Source organism: Oncorhynchus nerka, linkage group LG10 (assembly GCF_034236695.1).
Source record: "Oncorhynchus nerka isolate Pitt River linkage group LG10, Oner_Uvic_2.0, whole genome shotgun sequence".
Lineage (NCBI taxonomy): Eukaryota > Metazoa > Chordata > Actinopteri > Salmoniformes > Salmonidae > Oncorhynchus > Oncorhynchus nerka.
In genome coordinates this window covers 88,821,004-88,848,007 of record NC_088405.1, presented here as the reverse complement: position 1 = coordinate 88,848,007, position 27,004 = coordinate 88,821,004, and the positions used below count along the sequence as shown (strand labels likewise).

At 46.7% G+C, this 27,004-nt stretch overlaps 1 protein-coding gene across 1 annotated transcript in view; it reads right to left on the bottom strand.

Annotated features, from left to right (window-relative positions):
- Positions 1-7,353: 7,353 nt before the first annotated feature.
- The window catches only part of kctd16b (potassium channel tetramerization domain containing 16b), a 138,758-nt gene continuing 119,107 nt past the window's right edge, over positions 7,354-27,004 (bottom strand). The window contains exon 2 of the mRNA XM_029671796.2: positions 7,354-8,441. Within this exon, the coding sequence (XP_029527656.1) occupies positions 7,984-8,441 (458 nt within the window). The 3' untranslated portion in view covers positions 7,354-7,983. The remainder of the gene's footprint in view (positions 8,442-27,004) is intronic.

Here is a 27,004-nt window from a genome sequence, read left to right as displayed (position 1 = left end):
GCTTTGCTGCAAGAGGGACTGGTGCACTTTACAAAATAGATGGCTGCATGAGGTAGGAAAATTATGTGGATATATTGAGGCAAAATCTCAAGACATCAGTCAGGAAGTTAAAGCTTGGTTGCAAATGGGTCTTCAAAATGGACAATGACTCCAAGCATACTTCCAAAGTTGTGGCAAAATGGCTTAAGGACAACAAAGTCATGGTATTGGAGTGGCCATCAGAAAGCCCTGACCTCAATCCTATAGAAAATTTGTGAGCAGAACTGAAAAGCATGTGCGAGCAAGGAGGCCTACAAACCTGACTCCGTTACACCACCTCTGTCAAGAGGAATTGGCAAAAATTCACCCAACTTATTGTGGGAAGCTTGTGGAAGTCTACCCGAAACATTACCCAAGTTAAACTATTTAAAGGCAATGCTACCAAGTACTAATTGAGTGGATGTAAACTTCTAACCCACTGGGAATGTGATGAAAGAAATAAAAGCTGAAATAATTAATTCTATTATTCTGACATTTCACATTCTTAAAATAAAGTGGTGATCGTAACTGACCTAAGACAGGGAATTTTTACTAGGATTAAATGTCAGGAATTGTGAAAAACTGAGTTTAAATGTGTTTGGCTAAGGTGCATGTAAACTTCCGACTTTAACTGTAAACAACTATAGCTTACCCGCTCCATAGCAAGCTGCTCAATCTGCACTTATTTGTGAAGTAATTGAATGTCGAGCTAAATGTAAAACAAATGTTGACTTCTGAGGTTTAAAAAGGAACAGAGAGAAACAATAAACTGTTACTTTTTGTGGTTTCGAACCGGTTCAGAACTTTATTTTGCTGGGCGGAACAGTGGAACGATACCAACAAAAAAAAAGGTTCTGTTCAGAACGAACCGATTGAAATTGTAATTTGGTTCCAACCACTGACACCATGTTGGTGTGTACTGACTGACTGAACAGCAAACCCACTCTTGTTTTAACGGCTCTGCATTGTAAATATTTGAGTAAAATGCATTGTACTGTAGTCTATCTTTTCACAACTTGAGAAGAAATCCAACCAACAGGTCATTCATTGTACATAATGTTTTTTTATTGGATGTAAGTACATTTTCAAAATTCCTATTCTTGTATCTAAAGACATTTCAGGTGAAGTGGTACTGTTTAATTCATAACGTTATACACCTGTGGAGAAACATCAGCAGACACAATCCACACTTTTGTGCTTATCTTTTTTTGCAAGTATTTTTTTGGTAATTATTTCAGTTTTCACATGTTCACAATAACAGACTAAATTATCTTCAGTAATTCTTATACCAACATGCTCACAATGTTTCTGACCTTTTTGTAATCAAAACAACACCAAACAACACTCTGTTTCTATGTGCTGGTCTATCGTGGCTGCTTCAGTCTATTGTGGGTTTCTTTATGGATCACAGATTCAGAAGGGCGTGTAATAAAACCAAAATTACAGGACTTGCATTCACTTAGAACAAGGGCTCTACCACTGTGTATAACTAGCTAGAAAACAGTCTCAGACAGATCGCTCCAACTGAAATAGAAAATTGCATACTTTAATATCCCTCTCTCTTGTAATATATGTTTTTGACGGTAAACAGATCCATCCTCATTTGCATTAATTTCATAATTGATACCTCAAACTGTGTAGGATAGACGTTTTAAAAATGGCACGGTCTGAATATTCTATTTTTTTGTTTGTTTTGGGACTGAGAAGGGTCTATTTCTGATCATGAATTAATTATCAACTATATTCAAATGCAATCCTCTCTGATTTATCTATGATTATGTTACCATATAGTGTGCATTACGTGAGTATGTACAGGTTTATCTTTTTCAAATACTTTCTTGTTATGTACAATATAATTCAGCCAACATTGTGCAAAAAAGCTCCAGTCTCCATTTGAAGGCCACCTTGTGTCTTGTCATTCCACTATGCTCTTTTCCAGAACTTGTAAACTAGAGTACTTAGTAAGACTAATCTTTTTGAACTGGGTGTTAGTTTATCTTTATTTAACTAGGCAAGTCAGTTAAGAAAAAATTATTATTTTCAATGACGGCCTAGGAACAGTGGGTTAACTGCCTTGTTCAGGGGTAGAACAACAGATTTGTACCTTGTCAGCTTGGGGATTTGAGCTTGCAACCTTTCAGTTACTAGTCCAACACTCTAACCACTAGGCTACCTGCCTCTAACCACTAGGCTACCTGCAGCCCAGTGAAGTAGTAAGTAAGGTGATGTAAGGTGGTGGTAAACAATATACAATCAACTCAAAGTAACATGTTTTTTAAAACACTGAACAAAAACTGCACTCAGGTCCTCACTGTCAGTTCAGTGACTCTGGTTGTAACCAACATGTACAGTATTCAGATTGACAAACACACAAAGGAAATTATCCCATATTTACATATCTGCAAAATGGGCAGCATTCACTTTTGCATCGCCATCGTATAACCATCTTTGTTGAATGTTTAACATGCTGAATAATCCTCTTTATAGGCCCTGCTGTTGTGGAAGTAACACACAACCACCTTGCAGACTCTCCTGGAACAGGGCTACTCATGAGAGCCTACAAAGTGTGTTACGCTCACTGCATCATCAGTTACAGTATATTACAAACTGGGTGGTTTGAGGCCTGAATTCTGATTGGCTGAAATTGATATGACAAAATATGTATTTTTACTGCTCTAATTACATTGGTAACCAGTTTAAAATAGCAATAAGGCTCCTCAGGGGTTTGTGATATATGTCCAAAATACCATGGCTAAGGGCTGTATCCAGGCACTCCGCGTTGCGTCGTTCATAAGAACAGCCCTTAGCCGTGGTATATTGGCCATATACCACACCCCCTCGGGCCTTATTGCTTAATTCGACTATGCACAGGCCAGTGTGAGACACCTCCCACTATGATTCTACAGGTATAATGAAAATAACAACATTAACATCAGTCTGCTGTATTATGCAGACTTTCATTCAGGTCTCACAGGGTTGAGAATTTTACAGCTTGTTGATGGATGTCATTATTTACATATAAAATATAGTACATTTTAGGGTTACTTAGAATATGATATTTACATATATAATGATATTTACATATGAAAGGTTCTGAAGCTATCCTTTTAAACAAATGTAACTGACAACATAAAATACTTTGGAATGAAGTTAGTCCTTTGTAGCTCAGTTGATAAGATATGGCGCTTGTAACACCAGAGTGGTGGGTTTGATTCCCGGGACCACTCATACGTAAAATATATGCACACATGACTGTAAGTTGCTTTGGATATAAGTGTCTGCTCAATGGCATATGGAATATCTTGATATAAAATGAATCTAAATGGGGAAAACCACATTGTGTACTGTATTCACTTCCAATCCTCTGTTTGGATAGAGATCTAAACCATACCAATGAATAGTAGTCAAAATGCATGGATGGATTGTTCCATGTTATTTTGCAAGAAAACAAATATGTTTTGTATAGGAAGTCAACAACTATATTGTATATTTGTGCTGAGTATTTCATTATAATGTATAATGTCCATGATAGTGATTCTGGAAAATCCATACAATGGGCAGTGCAGGGGCAACTAAAACGATCCTAACAAATAGAGACTGTTTTCCACCGAGACAAATAAATAGAATATTGCATCAAATAAAGAAAAATGATGATTTCTGCTTTTGTCTTTGAACTATTTTGGTGTTATTTTAATCAACCCATATCTTTCATGAGATCTGAATCAATTAGCACTATTGATCAGAACTGGGTTGAAATACTTTTTCAAGTATTTGAATTACTTTCCCATACATTTTAAGTAAGAATTCAGATATAATTTATTTGAAAAGACAAGTAGTTGACAATTTTATTGTATTTGAAATAAGTGTTTGAAAATCCTCTAAAATTCCCTATCCCCTAAAATTGTGCATTGTGCATTGAAGATTTGATTGTATCGAAGACCTATATCTTTCAGTGTTTGATGAGCAGATATATTGAATGGGTTTCATGATATTCATAACATCCCTGTTGTAATATCCAAATCCTTTCACGTCGTAACGCTTTAAAAACAGACAAAGCCATTTAATAAAGCAATAAGCTAAAACTTTGAAGTCACTATGAAAAGTACAACATTCAGTAGCAATGCCTAGTTGAAATTATTGAAAGCTCAACAATTGATCATGCTGTTTAATTAAATATAGATATTTTTCAGGCTGAAGAAGCGAGAACATCGTCACCCGTTTGACCTTTGAATCCAGCGCTAGAGTGAAAGTATATCCAGAAGAGCGGTTCTGAGGAGAGTGACGAGGTGCCCAACAGCTCACCATCATCTAGTACAGATTGTTGATGTTGCACATCATAGTTCTGTTGTTCAGTTAGCATTGAACGTTTTAGCGACTAGCTTTATAGAACTGAACTGTACTGCAGCAGCAGTTAAATAGACCATGCAGTCTGTATCTGTATCTCACGATAACAAAAGAAGATTTGCAAAGTTTGGCCATATTATATCAGTTATACTGTATGTAATATTACACAAAATAATGGCATTATTATGGAAATGATTAGAAAATGTCTGTGCTTTGTCATTTTTAATTCTCTATTGCGCATTGTAAAAAAGAAATGCTCACAAACAAACGTGTGTTGTGACTAAATTGCAACATAATATTTAGATGTGGTATACAGTGAAAACAAGAGCAGCATGTCCTCATCAATGACCTACAAGCCTCATCAATTTCTGCAAGGATGTCCCCAACCATGTCTATTGCCCTCATCAATGTACCCCAGCACCTAATCATCAATATCTATTGACCAGCATGCCAACAATTAAAACAGAAACCATCAACCTGTCATGGGATGTTGAGCAATGCTATCCTGCCTATTCTTTTCTGCACTCAAGTCACACATCCATTGTTAAAATAAGCCCCTGTGTGTGTGTGTGTGTGTGTGTGTGTGTGTGTGTGTGTGTGTGTGTGTGTGTGTGTGTCTGTCTGTGTCTGTGCGTGTGTGCGTGTGCGTTTGTGTGTGTGTGTGTGTGTGTGTGTGTGTGTGTGTGTGTGTGTGTGTGTGTGTGTGTGTGTGTGTGTGTGTGTGTCGGTCTGTGTCTGTGCGTGCACGTGTTAACACCTACGATAACTGTTGTTAACCCTTTTGGGGAAAGCACCTTCACAGGACTACGCCTCTCTTTTCAGTCCTGTTTCTTGGTTTTTGACTTGTATCTCATTAAAACAAACTCCTCCTTCACGACCCCTTAAGGAACATCTTAATGTGTGTCCATTTCCATCTGAAAGCTGTTTTGATATATCTTTCGGTGTTTTTCAAATTCGCCAACTGACTATGGCTGTATCCATTTTGGGAGGTTAGCCATCAGTTTGATACTTGGGGGAGTTTAAAGAATAGTGGTGAAAAAATCCCATACTTCCTCTGGAGTCTCCTGCGTTCCTGAAAGTGTTGAAATCGAACCAGCTATTCATCCTACCTACTCTGGCAGCAGGTATTTTTAGAAAGAGCATTGTCGGGACAGCATGAATAATTTATCATTCTGATGCACATTTATCTTCCACCTCCGTGCCATCTGAATGCAGCTCCTGCACCAATAACATCATGGGGTCAAAACTCATCAATGTGTGTAACACAATCTCACGCACACCAATTGTGCTCTTTAGTGCTTTTAAAAGATTGTTGATAAAACTGTGCCATCAGATATATCCTTGGAGAGTAAGCGTTTGAGGAAGAAAGATATGTCTTTTGTCCAATGTCATTATTTCATTGAGAACAGCCATCCAGAACCTAAAGCATAAGTTATACAGTAGACGCTCCGAGGCAGTGGTGAACACATACATACATACATACATACATACATACAGACAGACAGACAGACAGACAGACAGACAGACAGACAGACAGACAGACAGACAGACAGACAGACAGACAGACAGACAGACAGACAGACAGACAGACATACATACATACATACATACACACACACATACAGACAGACATATACATACATACATACATACATACATACATACATACATACATACATACATACATACATACATACATACATACAGACATACATACAGTGCCTTCAGAAAGTATTCACGCCCCTTGACTTTTTCCAAATGTTGTTGTGTTACAGCTTGAATTCAAAATGGATTAAATGGACACAATACCCCATAATGTCAAAGTGGAATTATTATTATTACATATTAATTGAAAAGCTGAAATGTCTCGAGTCAATAAGTATTCAATGCCTTTGTTAGGGCAAGTCTAAATAAACTCAGGAGTAAACATTTTCTTAAAACATCACATAATAAGTTGTATGGACTGTGTGCAATAATAGTGTTTAACATGATTTTGGAATGACTATCTCATCTCTGTACCCCACACACAGAATTATCTGTAAGGTCCCTTAGTTGAGCATTGAATTTCAAACACAGATTCAACCACATACACCAGGGAGGGTTTCCAATGCCTCGTAAAGAAGGGCACCTATTGGTAAAAAAAGAGAGACATTGAATATCCCTTTGAGCATGGTGACGTTATTAATTACACTTTGGATGATGAATCAATACACCCAGTCACTACAAAGATACAGGTGTCCTTCCTAACTCAGTTGCCGGAGAGGAAGGAAACTGCTCAGGGATTTCACTATGAGGCCGATGGTGACTTTAAAATAGTTAGAGTTTAATGGCTGTGAGAAAACTGAAGATGGATCAACAACATTGTAGTTGCTCCACAAAAATAACTAAATGACCAATTGAAAAGAAGGAAGCCTTTACAGAATAAAAAATATTCCAAAACATGCATATTTGCAATAAGGCACTAAAGTAAAACTGCAAATAATGTGACCATTTTTTAAATGTTTTGTCTTGAATACAAAGTGTTATGTTTAGTGCAAATCCAACACAACACTGAGAACAATCACTGACAACTACTCTTAAGAGTAAGAGTTTCAGGATAAAAAATAAACCGAATGGAGCTAAGCACAGACAAAATCCTAGAGGAAAACCTGGTTCAGTCTGCTTCCAAAGGACCCTGGGAGACAAATTCCCCTTTCAGCAGGACAATAACCTAAAACACAAGGCCAAATCTACACTGGAGTTGCTTACCAAGAAGACAGTGAATGTTCTTGAGTAGCCGAGTTACAGTTTTGACTTAAGTCTGCTTTAAAATCTATGGCAAGACATGTCTAGCAATGATCAACAACCAACTTAAAAGATCTTGAAGAATTTTTTAAATAATAATGTGCAAATACTGCACAATCAAGGTGTGCAACGCTCTTAGAGACTTACCCAGAAAGACCCACAGCTTTAATCACTGCCAAAGGGGATTCTAACATGTATTGACTCAGAGGTGTGTATACTTATTTAAATGAGATATTTCTGTATTTTATTTTCAAAACATGTTTTCACTTTTTCATTATGGGGCATTGTGAGTAGATGGGTGGGAAAATCAATTTATTCCATGTTGAATTCAAGCTGTAACATAACATAATGTGGAATAAGTCAAGGGGTAAGAATACTTTCTGAAGGCAGTGTACATATATTAAAACACACATACAATACCTACATACATACATACACACATACACACATACAATACCTACATACATACATACACACATACACACATACAATACCTACATACACACATACACACATACAATACCTACATACATACACACATACAATACCTACATACATACATACATACATACATACACACATACAATACCTACATACATACATACACACATACAATACCTACATACATACATACATACATACACACATACAATACCTACATACATACATACACACATACAATACCTACATACATACATACACACATACAATACCTACATACATACAATACATACAGTTAGCTAAACAGTCATGGTTTTATGCTTGTCTTTGTGACTTCTACTGCAGCTAGCCTGGCTCCGTCTTTGTGACTCCTACAGCAGCTAGCCTGGCTCCGTCTCAGAGACGGTACTTTCTCAGCAGCTCCGCCTGCCACATGTACTTCCTCTCCGGGAAGCGTTCAGGGATCTTGATCTTACGAAAGTCCTGGATGCATTTCTCCAGCTCCTCCTCAATGGTCATCTTCTCCTTAGCTGGCCTCTTCTTACAGGTGCTGGTGTCTCGGGAGCTAGTGGTGAGCGTGCGGAGGAGATCACTCTTCCTGCGCTGTTCTGACTGCTGCAGCATCTGCACTGGGCCCTTCTTCAGCGGCCGGTCCAGGGTCTGGACATGGGAGTGGGACTGCCGGTTGACTGGCCCACAGATGACGGTGCCCTGGGGTGAGCTGGCCTCTGACTGGCTCTCAGAGCTGGAGGTGGAGAGCTCGTTGAAGGAGGTGCCGCTCTCGCCCCCTCCGTCACCTTTGTGGTTCTTGCAGCAGCAGTCACAGGGTGGGGAGGACCACCGAGAGGTGCCACCTGGAACACAGAGGGAAGAGACGGTGAGACAAGGTCTAGCAACAAAATACAACACAATAACAAGGTCAATTTGGCGCTGGCAATATGCTGCTGTCACTACATATGGCAAACCTGTGAGCATGACATTTTATCTAAATTGAGTCACCTAAAACATGACTTGTCCTTGAACAAAGAAATGGACTCTAAACAAATAAACACACACCAAAGAAGTGAAGTAATCTCTGACACAGAGGAAGAGGAATAATAGACAAAGAAAGGTCACAGAACAATGTCCCTTCCTGAATGACATGGTTGCTTTACATAAGAATCAAAGATCCAGACAATAAAAATAGGTGGGCCGGAAAGTCTATAGACTGTTTATCTTGAATCTTCCACAGATGTGTTTGAAGCAGACAGCACACTCACCAGCCCCAGACTCAACCGTGCATTGGTAACTTCCTTTGACACTTGGCTATTGTTTGCATGCAACTTTGTGTGTGTGCTTCAATTGTTCCCCCAAAAAATGTAACTCAAAGGAAGTGATGTTATGTAAAAAATTGCTGGTTGTATAGTAGAGCAGTGTTCTCAGCTGTAAAGTTTAGGTAGCATATAAACCAAGCCTTATTTATGTTTCATGATTGCCTCTTAAATAATTCAATAAAGAGGGAGCTATTGCCTATGAATTTATTTCCAATTTAGCAAGAAGACATCGCCTCTTGAAACACGTTTGCTTTGCACACATTTTCTTTTCATCAAGTTTAATCCAACAGCTTCATTTTATGTACAGCACAGCATTTAACATAAATAAAAAGTATCTACTGGCAAATATATAATTTAGCTTTTATTAATCTAAGTATCAACAGTGGTTTAAGTTTGTTTACTTACTAGCATGACGAGAATCTATTTTTACATCCTACATGTATTCATTTTATACCCCAGTCTTTCCACAAGACCCACCATGAATCATTCACAGTAGGCTATAAATCTATATAGTAATTACGGTCATATAAATACGATATTATTTACAGTCAGATTTCAGGGAGTTCTGATGTCATTTTCCAACACTCACTGTCATCTAAGTATAACCAGTGCATAGCTGCACACAGTCGAGTGCTACCTCTGTGGAATAGGGCATGCCATCAAATCTTGTGACAGAAATGGAGCGAAACGCCCTCAGTCACAGCCACTACGGCAGCCACACAAAAACTCCATGGCTGCCTGCCCTAAGGGCCCTGGTCGAAAGTAGTTCACTACATAGGGAATAGGGTGCCATTTGGCATGCAACCTGTAATTACCACTGACAGCACAACACATCTTCCCCTACTCACTGGAGGACTGTGAATACTAGGCTGACATCTGACATGAGGGTTGGGTTCTTTCTATTGTGTTTATGTGCCAGGGAGGGAAAGCAACAGACATCTCTTGTGTTTATGTGCCAGGGAGGGAAGGCAACAGACATCTCTTGTGTTTATGTGCCAGGGAGGGAAGGCAACAGACATCTCTTGTGTTTATGTGTCAGGGAGGGAAGGCAACAGACATCTTTTGTGTTTATGTGCCAGGGAGGGAAGGCAACAGACATATATTGTGTTTATGTGCCAGGGAGGGAAGGCAACAGATATCTCTTGTGTTTATGTGCCAGGAAGGGAAGGCAACAGACATATCTTGTTTTTATGTGCGAGAGAGGGAAGAACACAGACATCTCTTGTCTTTATGTGCCAGGATTCTAGGATTCTAAGTTTTGTATGGTATGTATTCATTTGTGGATGTCCATCATCAATTTCGTATGATATACTCCGCAAAAAAAGAAACTTTCCTTTTTTAGGACCCTGTCTTTCAAAGATAATTCGTAAAAATCCAAATAACTTCACAGATCTTCATTGTAAAGGGTTTAAACACTGTTTCCCATGCTTGTTCAATGAACCATAAACAATTACATTTACATTTACATTTAAGTAATTTAGCAGACGCTCTTATCCAGAGCGACTTACAAATTGGTGCGTTCACCTTAAGACATCCAGTGGAACAGCCACTTTACAATAGTGCATCTAAATCTTTTAAGGGGGGGTGTGAGAATGATTACTTTATCCTATCCTAGGTATTCCTGAAAGAGGTGGGGTTTCAGGTGTCTCCGGAAGGTGGTGATTGACTCCGCTGTCCTGGCGTTGTGAGGGAGTTTGTTCCACCATTGGGGGGCCAGAGCAGCGAACAGTTTTGACTGGGCTGCGCGGGAACTGTACTTCCTCAGTGGTAGGGAGGCGAGCAGGCCAGAGGTGGATGAACGCAGTGCCCTTGTTTGGGTGTAGGGCCTGATCAGAGCCTGGAGGTACTGAGGTGCCGTTCCCCTCACAGCTCCGTAGGCAAGCACCATGGTCAATTCATGAACATGCACCTGTGGAATGGTCGTTAAGACACTAACAGCTTAGTGTCTTAAACAATTCATAAACAATTCATGAACAATTCATGAACATGCACCTGTGGAATGGTCGTTAAGACACTAACACTAAAGAGGCCTTTCTACTGACTCTGAAAAACACCAAAATAAAGGTGCCCAGGGTCCCTGCTTATTTGTGTGAATGTGCCTTAGGCATGCTGCAAGGAGGCATGAGGACTGCAGATGTGGCCAGGGCAATAAATTGCAATGTCCGTACTGTGAGACACCTATGACAGCACTACAGGTAGACAGGACGGACAGCCGTCCTCGCAGTGGCAGACCACGTCTAACAACACCTGCACAGGATCGGTACATCCGAACATCACACCTGCTGGACAGGTACAGGATGGCAACAACAACTGCCCGAGATACACCAGGAACGCACAATCCCTACATCAGTGCTCAGACTGTCCGCAACAGGCTGAGAGAGGCTGAACTGATGGCTTGTAGGCCTGTTGTAAAGCAGGTCCTTACCAGACATCACTGGCAACAATGTTGCCTATGGGCACAAACCCACCATCGCTGGACCAGACAGGACTGGCAAAAAATGCTCTTCACTGACGAGTCGCGGTTTTGTCTCACCAGGGGTGATGGTCTGATTTGCGTTTATCGTCAAAGGAATGAGCGTTACACCGAGGCCTGTACTCTGGAGCGGGATCAATTTGGAGGTGGAGGGTCCTTTATGATCTGGGGCGGTGTGTCACAGCATCATCAGACTGAGCTTGTTGTCATTGCAAGCAATCCCACCGCTGTGCGTTACAAGGAAGACATCCTCCTCCCTCATGTGGTAGCCTTCCTGCAGGCTCATCCTGCCATGACCCTCCAAGCATGACAATGCCACCAGCCACACTGCTCATTCTGTGCGTGATTTCCTGCAAGACAGGTATGTCAGTGTTCTGCCATGGCCAGCGAAGAGTCCGGATCTCAATCCCATTGAGCACGTCTGGGACCTGTTGGAATGGAGGGTGAGGGCTAGGGCTATTCCCCCCAGAAATGTCCGGGAACTTGCAGGTGCCTTGGTGGAAGAGTGGGGTAACATCTCACAGCAAGAACTGGCAAATCTGGTACAGTCCATGAGGAGGAGATGCACTGCAGTACTTAATGCAGCTGGTGGCCACACCAGATACTGACTGTTTCTTTTGATTTTGAACCCCCCTTTGTTCAGGGACATATTATTCAATTTCTGTTAGTCACATGTCTGTGGAACTTGTTCAGTTTATGTCTCAGTTGTTGAATCTTGTTATGTACATACAAATATTTACACATGTTAAGTTTGCTGAAAATAAACACAGTTGACAGTGAAAGGACGTTTCTTTTTTGCTGAGATTGTGTTACAAATTACAATTCATATGGTATGTAAAAAATTGTAATTTGTACAATATGTTACGAATTGAAATTCGTACAATATCTTACAAATTTGCAGAATGAATGATATGTTACAAATTCCAATTTGTTGTGGCTAACGTTAGCTAGGCTAGGGGTTAGGGGTTTAAGGTTAGGGTTAGGGGAAGGGTTAGCTAACATGCTAAGTAGCTGCAAAGTAGCTAAGAAGTAGTAAGTAGTTACAAAGTTGCTAATGAATTCAAATGCTAAAGGTTTCTGTGATGAGATTGGAACAAGCCGAACCATCCTACTTTAGTTTTTGTCTTAAGTAACTTTCTGTCTTATGTAACCATACACAAACGTATAAATGTAACATATCATTTAGTGTCCTGGATTTACATTTACTATGTCTATGAGACTAATTGTGTCACTCAGCATGCATAGGGACTTTTGATCGATGAGCTGGTGCCTCAAAATTGGTGGGCCCTGACTATACAGAACAGCTAAATCTGTCAATTTTCATGTCCAAATAAAATTAACAGCTACACCAAAACAGTGTTGAAAAATGTTGGTTGGGTAGGTTACTTTCTAAGTGTAATCCGTTACAGTTACTTGTTCTCTGTCCAAAATTGTAATCAGTAACAACTTTTGGATTACCCAAATAAATGATCAGATGAACATGTGCAGGTACAGATACTGGTGTGCAAAAGAGCAGAAAAGTAAATAAAATAAAAACAGTATGGGGATGAGGTAGGTAAATTGAGTGGGCTATTTACAGATGGACTATGTACAGCTGCAGCGATCGGTTAGCTGCTCAGATAACAGATGTTTAAAGTTGGTGAGGGAGATAAAAGTCTCCAACTCCAGAGATTTTTGCAATTCGTTCCAGTCGCAGGCAGCAGAGAACTGGAAGGAAAGTCGGCCAAATGAGCTTTTGGCTTTAGGGATGATCAGTGAGATACACCTGCTGGAGCGTGTGCTACGGGTGGGTGTTGCCATCGTGACCAGTGAACTGAGATAAGGCGGAGCTTTACCTAGCATAGACTTGTAGATGACCTGGAGCCAGTGGGTCTGGCGACGAACATGTAGCGAGGGCCAGCCGGTGGTGGGAGGTATAAGGTGCTTTAGTAACAAAATGGATGGCACTGTGATAAACTGCATCCAGTTTGCTGAGTAGAGTATTGGAAGCTATTTTGTAGATGACATCGGCGAAGTCGAGGATCGGTAGGATAGTCAGTTTTACGAGGGTAAGTTTTGCGGCATGAGTGAAGGAGGCTTTGTTGTGAAATAGAAAGCCGACTCTAGATTTGATATGATGATTTGATTTGATATGAGTCTGGAAGGAGAGTTTACAGTCTAGCCAGACACCTAGGTACTTATAGATGTCCACATATTCTAGGTCGGAACCATCCAGGGTGGTGATGCTAGCCGGGCGTGCGGGTGCAGGTAGCGAACGGTAGAAAAGCATGCATTTGGTTTACTTGTTACTTATTTACTTGTGAAAAATGAATGCCACATGCTGCATTTGCTATAGGCCTATTGTTGACCTTTTTGTTGATGACACTGATATCTTGATAATATGCAGCTGTATGAAGGGCAAATCCATTGATGAAACAATAACAACATGGTTGCCCCTCCTCTGTTTAGGTAAAAAGCTGAGGGATGGACTTGGAGAAACGTATCTCAGATGAATAGACAGAGCTATGGATGCAAGGACTAACCATCCATCATATAACAAGTGTAGTTTTAACCATGTTATGAGGGTATACAGTGTTTGTTTACATGTACAATGTTTACAAACATTGGAGAAAGACAAGTTTATATTTTGGGTTCTCGTGGAGTGTGACAGTGTAACACACGAGGCATTTATGAGTTACATTCTGGATATATATAATTTATAAGTTCAAAAATGGATGTAGCAACTACAGATTGTCCCTTTAAGTCTATCAAAAGTGTGTGAGTTTGAGCATGTGTCCATTAGGCCTATGGATTTTCTTTTATCAGCATCAATTAGATTGAGCAATAAAAGCCTATGTTATTCCATAGGCTGGGATCAGCACTATGCAGCTGTTGCGAGAGCACATTTTTCACTGGCTACCCACTGGTTTCAAAAACAATGATTGATAGGCAGCTTAAACTTCTTGAATTCAACCATTATTGGGTTCAAATACACATTAAGAATTGTGAACAGCCATCCACAACAACCACAATCCATAAGGCGCAAATCGCAAACATCAATACGCTATGTAGATATCAATAATAAGTGATATCCGTATCACCGTAGACTACACCACTGCTGTCATCCTCACCTCCAAGCATTTATTCAAGTTGGAAGACAGCAGTCGCACCATTGGAAAACATAGCTTGGACTGTAGCTTACAAAAAAACTATTTGTGGTCTTTTCTCACGATTGATCAGATACATTTTGTGTGTCATCATAGTGGTCTCTGACATCATAGTGGTCTCTGACTTGTGGTCAGACTCACTCAGGTGGAACAAACTTAAACTTGCGCCTTTTTCAATGCTGATTTGAATGTCATTGAGAAAAGAGAGAAGTGTCAAATATTTTTTTTTTGTAAACATCCTTTCTGATTTGAAAAGTAATCCTCAGGGTCATCATCTAGTTTTTCAAAATATATATACATTCTTTTGTAATTTAACGAATTACAGTTACCATTTTTTTGTAATCCCTTACATGTATCCGTTACTCCCCAACCCTGGACTTGGTTGTGGGGACAGAAGTTAGGAACTGTACTGCTATTATTTTCTTACAATCTGTTAGGTAAATGACCTGGTGTTGACAGACACCTTGGTGGACACCTTTTACAGTGTTTAAGACACATGGCATGGTCCTATATATATATATATATATATATATATCTTCTCTCACATTCACATCTGGAATTATCAGCTGTTTGTTTGTCTACGGTGATTGAAATTGTTAAAATTATGATAATGTCCTTTTAGTGTAAGAGCTGTTTGATGGGATAGAATTTTGGCCTGACATCATCAGGCAGTCATTTTTTACTCTTTTTGTTTCTAGTTGACCATTTTGAAAACAATCACAGTAACTTGCTAAGAAGCCATTTTTGTTTCTAGTTGACCATTTTGAAAACAATCACAGTAAGGTACTTAATTGTTACACAGAAATGATTTGATATTGAGATCAAATTGGCTGCATTGGACCTTTAACAATGGTTGTGAGTGACAACCTGAGATAGAAATATTACAGACATGACACGACAATGAACTCTACTTCTCTACACTGAAACGGTCAAGAGATTACATTGAAGATGTTTCCGCTCATCACAGGAGGTTAGTAGAAAACATATTAGTGACTCGGGCTCTGACAGCTCTATTCACATCATAAACCACTGGATCAGTGCAGATGAAGGGGAGGAGACAGGTTAAAAAAGTTTTTGTTAAGCCATGAGACAATTGAGACATGAATTGTGTATGTGTGCCATTCAGAACGGGCAAAACAAAATATTGAAGTGCCTTTGTATGGTACTGGTACAGTATGGTACTGGTACAGTATGGTACTGTAGTAGGTGCCAGGCACACCGGTTTGACGGTGTCAAGAACTGCAACGCTGCTGGGTTTTTCAAGTTCAATACTTTCCTGTGTGTATCAAGAATGGTCCACCACCCAAAGGACATCCAGCCAACTTGACAAAACTGTGGGAAGCATTGGAGTCAACATGGGCCAGCATCCCTGTGGAACATTTTCTACACCTTGTAGAGTCCTTGACCTGATAAACTGAGGCTGTTCAGAGGGCAACTTAATATTAGGAAAGTGTTCCTAATGTTTTGTACACTCAATGTATAAGCTAGTCAGCAACATATACTGTATGCCGTGGGGGATGGGGGGATGGGTTGTTACATGAGACGTGGGCCAGAGTCTCTCTCTCTCTGTGTCAATCCATACCTCCCATGTTGTAAAGCCACGCCTGTGGCTGGCATCTCTCTTTCCCCTGGCAAATTCACCACACCATCACCTGCCCAGGCAGGGGTAGAACATGCTATGTTCAGATCCCTGCATGGTCCAAGGCTGTGGGGCTGTGGGAATAGAGGCTGTGGGGCTGTGGGAATAGAGGCTGTGGGGCTGTGAGAATAGAGGCTGTGGGGATAGAGGTTGTGGGGGTTTGGAAATAGAGGCTGTGGGCTGGGGGGATAGAGGCTGTGGAGCTGTGGAGCTGTGGGAATAGAGGCTGTGGAGTTGTGAGAATAGAGGCAGTGGGGCTGTGGGAATAGAGTCAGTGGGGCTGTGAGACTGTGGGAATAGAGGATGTGGGGCTGTGGGAATAGAGGGTGTGGAGCTGTGGGGCTGTGGGAATAGAGGTTGTGGGGCTTTGAGAATAGAGGCTGTGGGCTGTGGGAATAGAGGCCATGGAGCTGTGGGACTGTGGGAATAGAGGGTGTGGAGCTGTGGGAATAGAGGGTGTGGTTCTGTGGGAATAGAGGTCATGGAGCTGTGGGACTGTGGGAATAGAGGGTGTGGAGCTGTGGGAATAGAGAGTGTGGATCTGTGGGAATAGAGGGTGTGGAGCTGTGGGAATAGAGGCCATGGAGCTGTGGGACTGTGGGAATAGAGGGTGTGGAACTGTGGGAATAGAGGCCATGGAGCTGTGGGACTGTGGGAATAGAGGGTGTGGAGCTGTGGGGCTGTGGGAATAGAGGGTGTGGAGCTGTGGGAATAGAGGCCATGGAGCTGTGGGACTGTGGGAATAGAGGGTGTGGAGATGTGGGGCTGTGGGAATAGAGGATGTGGTGGGAGCTGGTTCATGTAATCTCCTGTACTCTCTGTGACTAGAGGCTGTGGGAATAGAAGCTGTGGAGCTGTGGGGCTGTGGGAATAGAGACTGTGGTGCTGTGGGAATAGAGGCTGTGGGGCTGTGGGAGTAGAGACTGTGGAGCTGTGGGGCTTTGGGAATAGAGGATGTGGGCCTGTGGGGCTGTGGGAATAGAGGCTGTGGTGGGAGCTGGTTCATGTGATCTCCTGTGTTCTCTCTGACTCTGGTACGGGAGGTCTGAGGCTGTCATTGTCCATCCCCAGCCCACATGCTCCCTCCCTCTCTAACAGACTTCCTATGCCCTGAGCTATTGATCTCAGATCTCAGAGGGGACCCCTGCCGTCTCAGTTATCAGAGCCAACAAAGGGAGCTGCCTCACCTCCTCAGACAGCCACCTCCCTCCTCCTCCTCCCCCTCCATCACACAGCTCTCCTCCCTGCATGTCACTAAGCGTCCCTATCAATCTGCCTGCTCCTCCAGCATGCCTACCCGCGCTACTCTGCTCTGCTCTGCGTGCCACGCATTTTTCTCCCCTCTGTCTCTCCATCCACCCATCCATCTTCAGGCCCCTCTGTCTCTCCGTCCACCCATCCATCTAACTCCCCTCTGTCTCTCCGTCCACCCATCCATCTCTCTCTCCTCTGTCTCTCCGTCCACCCATCCATCTATCTCCTCTGTCTCGCCGTGTACCGATCCATCTATCTCCTCTCTGTCTCTCCATCCACCCATCCATCTATCTCCTCTCTGTCTCTCCGTCCACCCATCCATCTCTCTCCCCTCTGTCTCTCCATCCACCCATCCATCTTCAGGCCCCTCTGTCTCTCCGTCCACCCATCCATCTATCTCCCCTCTGTCTCTCCGTGTACCGATCCATCTATCTCCCCTCTGTCTCTCCGTGTACCGATCCATCTCTCTCCCCTCTGTCTCTCCATCCACCCATCCATCTATCTCCTCTCTGTCTCTCCATCCACCCATCCATCTATCTCCCCTCTGTCTCTCCATCCACCCATCCATCTTCAGGCCCCTCTGTCTCTCCATCCACCCATCCATCTCTCTCCCCTCTGTCTCTCCATCCACCCATCCATCTATCTCCCCTCTGTCTCTCCATCCACCCATCCATCTCTCTCCCCTCTGTCTCTACGTCCACCCATCCATCTCTCTCCCCTCTGTCTCTCCATCCACCCATCCATCTCTCTCCCCTCTGTCTCTCCGTCCACCCATCCATCTTCAGGCCCCTCTGTCTCTCCGTCCACCCATCCATCTATCTCCCCTCTGTCTCTCCATCCACCCATCCATCTCTCTCCCCTCTGTCTCTCCGTGTACCGATTCATCTATCTCCCCTCTGTCTCTCCATGTACCGATTCATCTATCTCCCCTCTGTCTCTCTGTGTACCGATCCATCTCTCTCCCCTCTGTCTCTCCATCCACCCATCCATCTCTCTCCCCTCTGTCTCTCCATCCATCCACCCATCCATCTATCTCCCCTCTGTCTCTCCATCCACCCATCCATCTCTCTCCCCTCTGTCTCTCCGTCCACCCATCCATCTTCAGGCCCCTCTGTCTCTCCGTCCACCCATCCATCTATCTCCCCTCTGTCTCTCCGTCCACCCATCCATCTCTCTCCCCTCTGTCTCTGCATCCACCCATCCATCTATCTCCCCTCTGTCTCTCCATCCACCCATCCATCTCTCTCCCCTCTGTCTCTGCATCCACCCATCCATCTCTCTCCCCTCTGTCTCTCCATCCACTCATCCATCTCTCTCCCCTCTGTCTCTCCGTGTACCGATTCATCTATCTCCCCTCTGTCTCTCCGTGTACCGATCCATCTCTCTCCCCTCTGTCTCTCCATCCACCCATCCATCTCTCTCCCCTCTGTCTCTCCATCCACCCATCCATCTCTCTCCCCTCTGTCTCTCCATCCACCCATCCATCTCTCTCCCCTCTGTCTCTCCGTGTACCGATTCATCTATCTCCCCTCTGTCTCTCTGTGTACCGATCCATCTCTCTCCCCTCTGTCTCTCCATCCACCCATCCATCTCTCTCCCCTCTGTCTCTCCGTCCACCCATCCATCTTCAGGCCCCTCTATCTCTCCGTCCACCCATCCATCTCTCTCCCCTCTGTCTCTCCATCCACCCATCCAGCTCTCTCCCCTCTGTCTCTCCGTCCACCCATCCATCTTCAGGCCCCTCTGTCTCTCCGTCCACCCATCCATCTATCTCCCCTCTGTCTCTCCATCCATCCACCCATCCATCTCTCTCCCCTCTGTCTCTCCGTCCACCCATCCATCTTCAGGCCCCTCTGTCTCTCCGTCCACCCATCCATCTCTCTCCCCTCTGTCTCTCCGTCCACCCATCCATCTTCAGGCCCCTCTGTCTCTCCGTCCACCCATCCATCTATCTCCCCTCTGTCTCTCCATGTACCGATTCATCTATCTCCCCTCTGTCTCTCCGTGTACCGATCCATCTCTCTCCCCTCTGTCTCTCCATCCACCCATCCATCTCTCTCCCCTCTGTCTCTCCGTCCACCCATCCATCTTCAGGCCCCTCTGTCTCTCCGTCCACCCATCCATCTATCTCCCCTCTGTCTCTCCGTCCACCCATCCATCTCTCTCCCCTCTGTCTCTGCATCCACCCATCCATCTATCTCCCCTCTGTCTCTCTATCCACCCATCCATCTATCTCCCCTCTGTCTCTGCATCCACCCATCCATCTCTCTCCCCTCTGTCTCTCCATCCACCCATCCATCTCTCTCCCCTCTGTCTCTCCGTGTACCGATTCATCTATCTCCCCTCTGTCTCTCCGTGTACCGATCCATCTCTCTCCCCTCTGTCTCTCCATCCACCCATCCATCTCTCTCCCCTCTGTCTCTCCATCCACCCATCCATCTCTCTCCCCTCTGTCTCTCCATCCACCCATCCATCTCTCTCCCCTCTGTCTCTCCGTGTACCGATTCATCTATCTCCCCTCTGTCTCTCCGTGTACCGATCCATCTCTCTCCCCTCTGTCTCTCCATCCACCCATCCATCTCTCTCCCCTCTGTCTCTCTGTCCACCCATCCATCTTCAGGCCCCTCTATCTCTCCGTCCACCCATCCATCTCTCTCCCCTCTGTCTCTCCATCCACCCATCCAGCTCTCTCCCCTCTGTCTCTCCGTCCACCCATCCATCTTCAGGCCCCTCTGTCTCTCCGTCCACCCATCCATCTATCTCCCCACTGTCTCTCCATCCACCCATCCATCTCTCTCCCCTCTGTCTCTCCATCCACCCATCCAGCTCTCTCCCCTCTGTCTCTCCGTCCACCCATCCATCTTCAGGCCCCTCTGTCTCTCCGTCCACCCATCCATCTATCTCCCCTCTGTCTCTCCATCCATCCACCCATCCATCTCTCTCCCCTCTGTCTCTCCGTCCACCCATCCATCTTCAGGCCCCTCTGTCTCTCCGTCCACCCATCCATCTCTCTCCCCTCTGTCTCTCCGTCCACCCATCCATCTTCAGGCCCCTCTGTCTCTCCGTCCACCCATCCATCTATCTCCCCTCTGTCTCTCCATGTACCGATTCATCTATCTCCCCTCTGTCTCTCCGTGTACCGATCCATCTCTCTCCCCTCTGTCTCTCCATCCACCCATCCATCTCTCTGCCCTCTGTCTCTCCATCCACCCATCCATCTCTCTCCCCTCTGTCTCTCCGTCCACCCATCCATCTTCAGGCCCCTCTGTCTCTCCGTCCACCCATCCATCTATCTCCCCTCTGTCTCTCCGTCCACCCATCCATCTCTCTCCCCTCTGTCTCTGCATCCACCCATCCATCTATCTCCCCTCTGTCTCTCTATCCACCCATCCATCTATCTCCCCTCTGTCTCTGCATCCACCCATCCATCTCTCTCCCCTCTGTCTCTCCATCCACCCATCCATCTCTCTCCCCTCTGTCTCTCCGTGTACCGATTCATCTATCTCCCCTCTGTCTCTCCATCCACCCATCCATCTCTCTCCCCTCTGTCTCTCCATCCACCCATCCATCTCTCTCCCTCTGTCTCTCCATCCACCCATCCATCTCTCTCCCCTCTGTCTCTCCGTGTACCGATTCATCTATCTCCCCTCTGTCTCTCCGTGTACCGATCCATCTCTCTCCCCTCTGTCTCTCCATCCACCCATCCATCTCTCTCCCCTCTGTCTCTCCGTCCACCCATCCATCTTCAGGCCCCTCTATCTCTCCGTCCACCCATCCATCTCTCCCCCTCTGTCTCTCCATCCACCCATCCAGCTCTCTCCCCTCTGTCTCTCCGTCCACCCATCCATCTTCAGGCCCCTCTGTCTCTCCGTCCACCCATCCATCTATCTCCCCACTGTCTCTCCATCCACCCATCCATCTCTCTCCCCTCTGTCTCTCCGTCCACCCATCCATCTTCAGGCCCCTCTGTCTCTCCGTCCACCCATCCATCTCTCTCCCCTCTGTCTCTCCGTCCACCCATCCATCTTCAGGCCCCTCTGTCTCTCCGTCCACCCATCCATCTATCTCCCCTCTGTCTCTCCATGTACCGATTCATCTATCTCCCCTCTGTCTCTCCGTGTACCGATCCATCTCTCTCCCCTCTGTCTCTCCATCCACCCATCCATCTCTCTGCCCTCTGTCTCTCCATCCACCCATCCATCTATCTCCCCTCTGTCTCTCCATCCACCCATCCATCTCTCTCCCCTCTGTCTCTCCGTCCACCCATCCATCTTCAGGCCCCTCTGTCTCTCCGTCCACCCATCCATCTCTCTCCCCTCTGTCTCCCCGTGTACCGATTCATCTCTCTCCCCTCTGTCTCTCCATGTACCGATTCATCTATCTCCCCTCTGTCTGTCCGTGTACCATCCATCTCTCTCCCTCTGTCTCTCCATCCACCCATCCATCTCTCTCCCCTCTGTCTCTCCATCCACCCATCCATCTCTCTCCCCTCTGTCTCTCCGTCCACCCATCCATCTTCAGGCCCCTCTGTCTCTCCATCCACCCATCCATCTCTCTCCCCTCTGTCTCTCCGTCCACCCATCCATCTTCAGGCCCCTCTGTCTCTCCGTCCACCCATCCATCTATCTCCCCTCTGTCTCTCCATCCACCCATCCATCTCTCTCCCCTCTGTCTCTCCGTGTACCGATTCATCTATCTCCCCTCTGTCTCTCCTTGTACCGATTCATCTATCTCCCCTCTGTCTCTCTGTGTACCGATCCATCTCTCTCCCCTCTGTCTCTCCATCCACCCATCCATCTCTCTCCCCTCTGTCTCTCCATCCATCCACCCATCCATATATCTCCCCTCTGTCTCTCCATCCACCCATCCATCTCTCTCCCTCTGTCTCTCCGTCCACCCATCCATCTTCAGGCCCCTCTGTCTCTCCGTCCACCCATCCATCTATCTCCCCTCTGTCTCTCCGTCCACCCATCCATCTCTCTCCCCTCTGTCTCTGCATCCACCCATCCATCTCTCTCCCTCTGTCTCTCTATCCACCCATCCATCTATCTCCCCTCTGTCTCTGCATCCACCCATCCATCTCTCTCCCTCTGTCTCTGCATCCACCCATCCATCTCTCTCCCTCTGTCTCTCCATCCACCCATCCATCTCTCTCCCCTCTGTCTCTCCGTGTACCGATTCATCTATCTCCCCTCTGTCTCTCCATCCACCCATCCATCTCTCTCCCCTCTGTCTCTCCATCCACCCATCCATCTCTCTCCCCTCTATCTCTCCATCCACCCATCCATCTCTCTCCCCTCTGTCTCTCCGTGTACCGATTCATCTATCTCCCCTCTGTCTCTCCGTGTACCGATCCATCTCTCTCCCCTCTGTCTCTCCATCCACCCATCCATCTCTCTCCCCTCTGTCTCTCCGTCCACCCATCCATCTTCAGGCCCCTCTATCTCTCCGTCCACCCATCCATCTCTCTCCCCTCTGTCTCTCCATCCACCCATCCAGCTCTCTCCCCTCTGTCTCTCCGTCCACCCATCCATCTTCAGGCCCCTCTGTCTCTCCGTCCACCCATCCATCTATTTCCCCACTGTCTCTCCATCCACCCATCCATCTCTCTCCCCTCTGTCTCTCCGTCCACCCATCCATCTTCAGGCCCCTCTGTCTCTCCGTCCACCCATCCATCTCTCTCCCCTCTGTCTCTCCGTCCACCCATCCATCTTCAGGCCCCTCTGTCTCTCCGTCCACCCATCCATCTATCTCCCCTCTGTCTCTCCATGTACCGATTCATCTATCTCCCTCTGTCTCTCCGTGTACCGATCCATCTCTCTCCCTCTGTCTCTCCATCCACCCATCCATCTCTCTGCCCTCTGTCTCTCCATCCACCCATCCATCTATCTCCCCTCTGTCTCTCCATCCACCCATCCATCTCTCTCCCCTCTGTCTCTCCGTCCACCCATCCATCTTCAGGCCCCTCTGTCTCTCCGTCCACCCATCCATCTCTCTCCCCTCTGTCTCTCCGTGTACCGATTCATCTCTCTCCCCTCTGTCTCTCCATGTACCGATTCATCTATCTCCCCTCTGTCTGTCCGTGTACCGATCCATCTCTCTCCCCCTCTGTCTCTCCATCCACCCATCCATCTCTCTCCCCTCTGTCTCTCCATCCACCCATCCATCTCTCTCCCCTCTGTCTCTCCGTCCACCCATCCATCTTCAGGCCCCTCTGTCTCTCCATCCACCCATCCATCTCTCCCCTCTGTCTCTCCGTCCACCCATCCATCTTCAGGCCCCTCTGTCTCTCCGTCCACCCATCCATCTATCTCCCCTCTGTCTCTCCATCCACCCATCCATCTCTCTCCCTCTGTCTCTCCGTGTACCGATTCATCTATCTCCCCTCTGTCTCTCCATGTACCGATTCATCTATCTCCCCTCTGTCTCTCTGTGTACCGATCCATCTCTCTCCCCTCTGTCTCTCCATCCACCCATCCATCTCTCTCCCCTCTGTCTCTCCATCCATCCACCCATCCATATATCTCCCCTCTGTCTCTCCATCCACCCATCCATCTCTCTCCCCTCTGTCTCTCCGTCCACCCATCCATCTTCAGGCCCCTCTGTCTCTCCGTCCACCCATCCATCTATCTCCCCTCTGTCTCTCCGTCCACCCATCCATCTCTCTCCCCTCTGTCTCTGCATCCACCCATCCATCTCTCTCCCCTCTGTCTCTCTATCCACCCATCCATCTATCTCCCCTCTGTCTCTGCATCCACCCATCCATCTCTCTCCCCTCTGTCTCTCCATCCACCCATCCATCTCTCCCCTCTGTCTCTCCGTGTACCGATTCATCTATCTCCCCTCTGTCTCTCCGTGTACCGATCCATCTCTCTCCCTCTGTCTCTCCATCCACCCATCCATTTCTCTCCCTCTGTCTCTCCATCCACCCATCCATCTCTCTCCCCTCTGTCTCTCCATCCACCCATCCATCTCTCTCCCCTCTGTCTCTCCGTGTACCGATTCATCTATCTCCCCTCTGTCTCTCCGTGTACCGATCCATCTGTCTCCCCTCTGTCTCTCCATCCACCCATCCATCTCTCTCCCCTCTGTCTCTCCGTCCACCCATCCATCTTCAGGCACCTCTATCTCTCCGTCCACCCATCCATCTCTCTCCCCTCTGTCTCTCCATCCACCCATCCAGCTCTCTCCCCTCTGTCTCTCCGTCCACCCATCCATCTTCAGGCCCCTCTGTCTCTCCGTCCACCCATCCATCTATCTCCCCTCTGTCTCTCCATCCACCCATCCATCTCTCTCCCCTCTGTCTCTCCGTCCACCCATCCATCTATCTCCCCTCTGTCTCTCCATGTACCGATTCATCTATCTCCCCTCTGTCTCTCCGTGTACCGATCCATCTCTCTCCCCTCTGTCTCTCCATCCACCCATCCATCTCTCTGCCCTCTGTCTCTCCATCCACCCATCCATCTATCTCCCCTCTGTCTCTCCATCCACCCATCCATCTCTCTCCCCTCTGTCTCTCCGTCCACCCATCCATCTTCAGGCCCCTCTGTCTCTCCGTCCACCCATCCATCTATCTCCCCTCTGTCTCTCCATCCACCCATCCATCTCTCTCCCCTCTGTCTCTCCGTGTACCGATTCATCTCTCTCCCCTCTGTCTCTCCATGTACCGATTCATCTATCTCCCCTCTGTCTGTCCGTGTACCGATCCATCTCTCTCCCCTCTGTCTCTCCATCCACCCATCCATCTCTCTCCCCTCTGTCTCTCCATCCACCCATCCATCTCTCTCCCCTCTGTCTCTCCGTCCACCCATCCATCTTCAGGCTCCTCTGTCTCTCCATCCACCCATCCATCTCTCTCCCCTCTGTCTCTCCATCCACCCATCCATCTCTCTCCCCTCTGTCTCTCCATCCACCCATCCATCTCTCTCCCCTCTGTCTCTCCGTCCACCCATCCATCTTCAGGCCCCTCTGTCTCTCCGTCCACCCATCCATCTCTCTCCCCTCTGTCTCTCCATCCACCCATCCATCTCTCTCCCCTCTGTCTCTCCGTGTACCGATTCATCTATCTCCCCTCTGTCTCTCCATGTACCGATTCATCTATCTCCCCTCTGTCTCTCCGTGTACCGATCCATCTCTCTCCCCTCTGTCTCTCCATCCACCCATCCATCTCTCTCCCCTCTGTCTCTCCATCCATCCACCCATCCATCTATCTCCCCTCTGTCTCTCCATCCACCCATCCATCTCTCTCCCCTCTGTCTCTCCGTCCACCCATCCATCTTCAGGCCCCTCTGTCTCTCCTTCCACCCATCCATCTATCTCCCCTCTGTCTCTCCGTCCACCCATCCATCTCTCTCCCCTCTGTCTCTCCATCCACCCATCCATCTCTCTCCCCTCTGTCTCTCCGTCCACCCATCCATCTTCAGGCCCCTCTGTCTCTCCGTCCACCCATCCATCTATCTCCCCTCTGTCTCTCCATCCACCCATCCATCTCTCTCCCCTCTGTGTCTCCGTCCACCCATCCATCTTCAGGCCCCTCTGTCTCTCCGTCCACCCATCCATCTATCTCCCCTCTGTCTCTCCATCCACCCATCCATCTCTCTCCCTCTGTCTCTCCGTCCACCCATCCATCTTCAGGCCCTCTGTCTCTCCGTCCACCCATCCATCTACCTCCCCTCTGTCTCTCCGTGTACCGATCCATCTATCTCCTCTCTGTCTCTCCGTCCACCCATCCATCTATCTCCCCTCTGTCTCTCCATCCACTCATCCATCTCTCTCCCCTCTGTCTCTCCGTCCACCCATCCATCTTCAGGCCCCTCTGTCTCTCCGTCCACCCATCCATCTATCTCCCCTCTGTCTCTCCGTGTACCGATCCATCTATCTCCTCTCTGTTTCTCCGTCCACCCATCCATCTATCTCCCCTCTGTCTCTCCATCCACCCATCCATCTCTCTCCCCTCTGTCTCTCCGTCCACCCATCCATCTTCAGGCCCCTCTGTCTCTCCGTCCACCCATCCATCTCTCTCCCCTCTGTCTCTCCGTCCACCCATCCATCTTCAGGCCCCTCTGTCTCTCCGTCCACCCATCCATCTATCTCCCCTCTGTCTCTCCATGTACCGATTCATCTATCTCCCCTCTGTCTCTCCGTGTACCGATCCATCTCTCTCCCCTCTGTCTCTCCATCCATCCACCCATCCATCTATCTCCCCTCTGTCTCTCCATCCACCCATCCATCTCTCTCCCCTCTGTCTCTCCGTCCACCCATCCATCTTCAGGCCCCTCTGTCTCTCCGTCCACCCATCCATCTATCTCCCCTCTGTCTCTCCGTCCACCCATCCATCTCTCTCCCCTCTGTCTCTGCATCCACCCATCCATCTATCTCCCCTCTGTCTCTCCATCCACCCATCCATCTATCTCCCCTCTGTCTCTGCATCCACCCATCCATCTCTCTCCCCTCTGTCTCTCCATCCACCCATCCATCTCTCTCCCCTCTGTCTCTCCGTGTACCGATCCATCTCTCTCCCCTCTGTCTCTCCATCCACCCATCCATCTCTCTCCCCTCTGTCTCTCCATCCACCCATCCATCTATCTCCCCT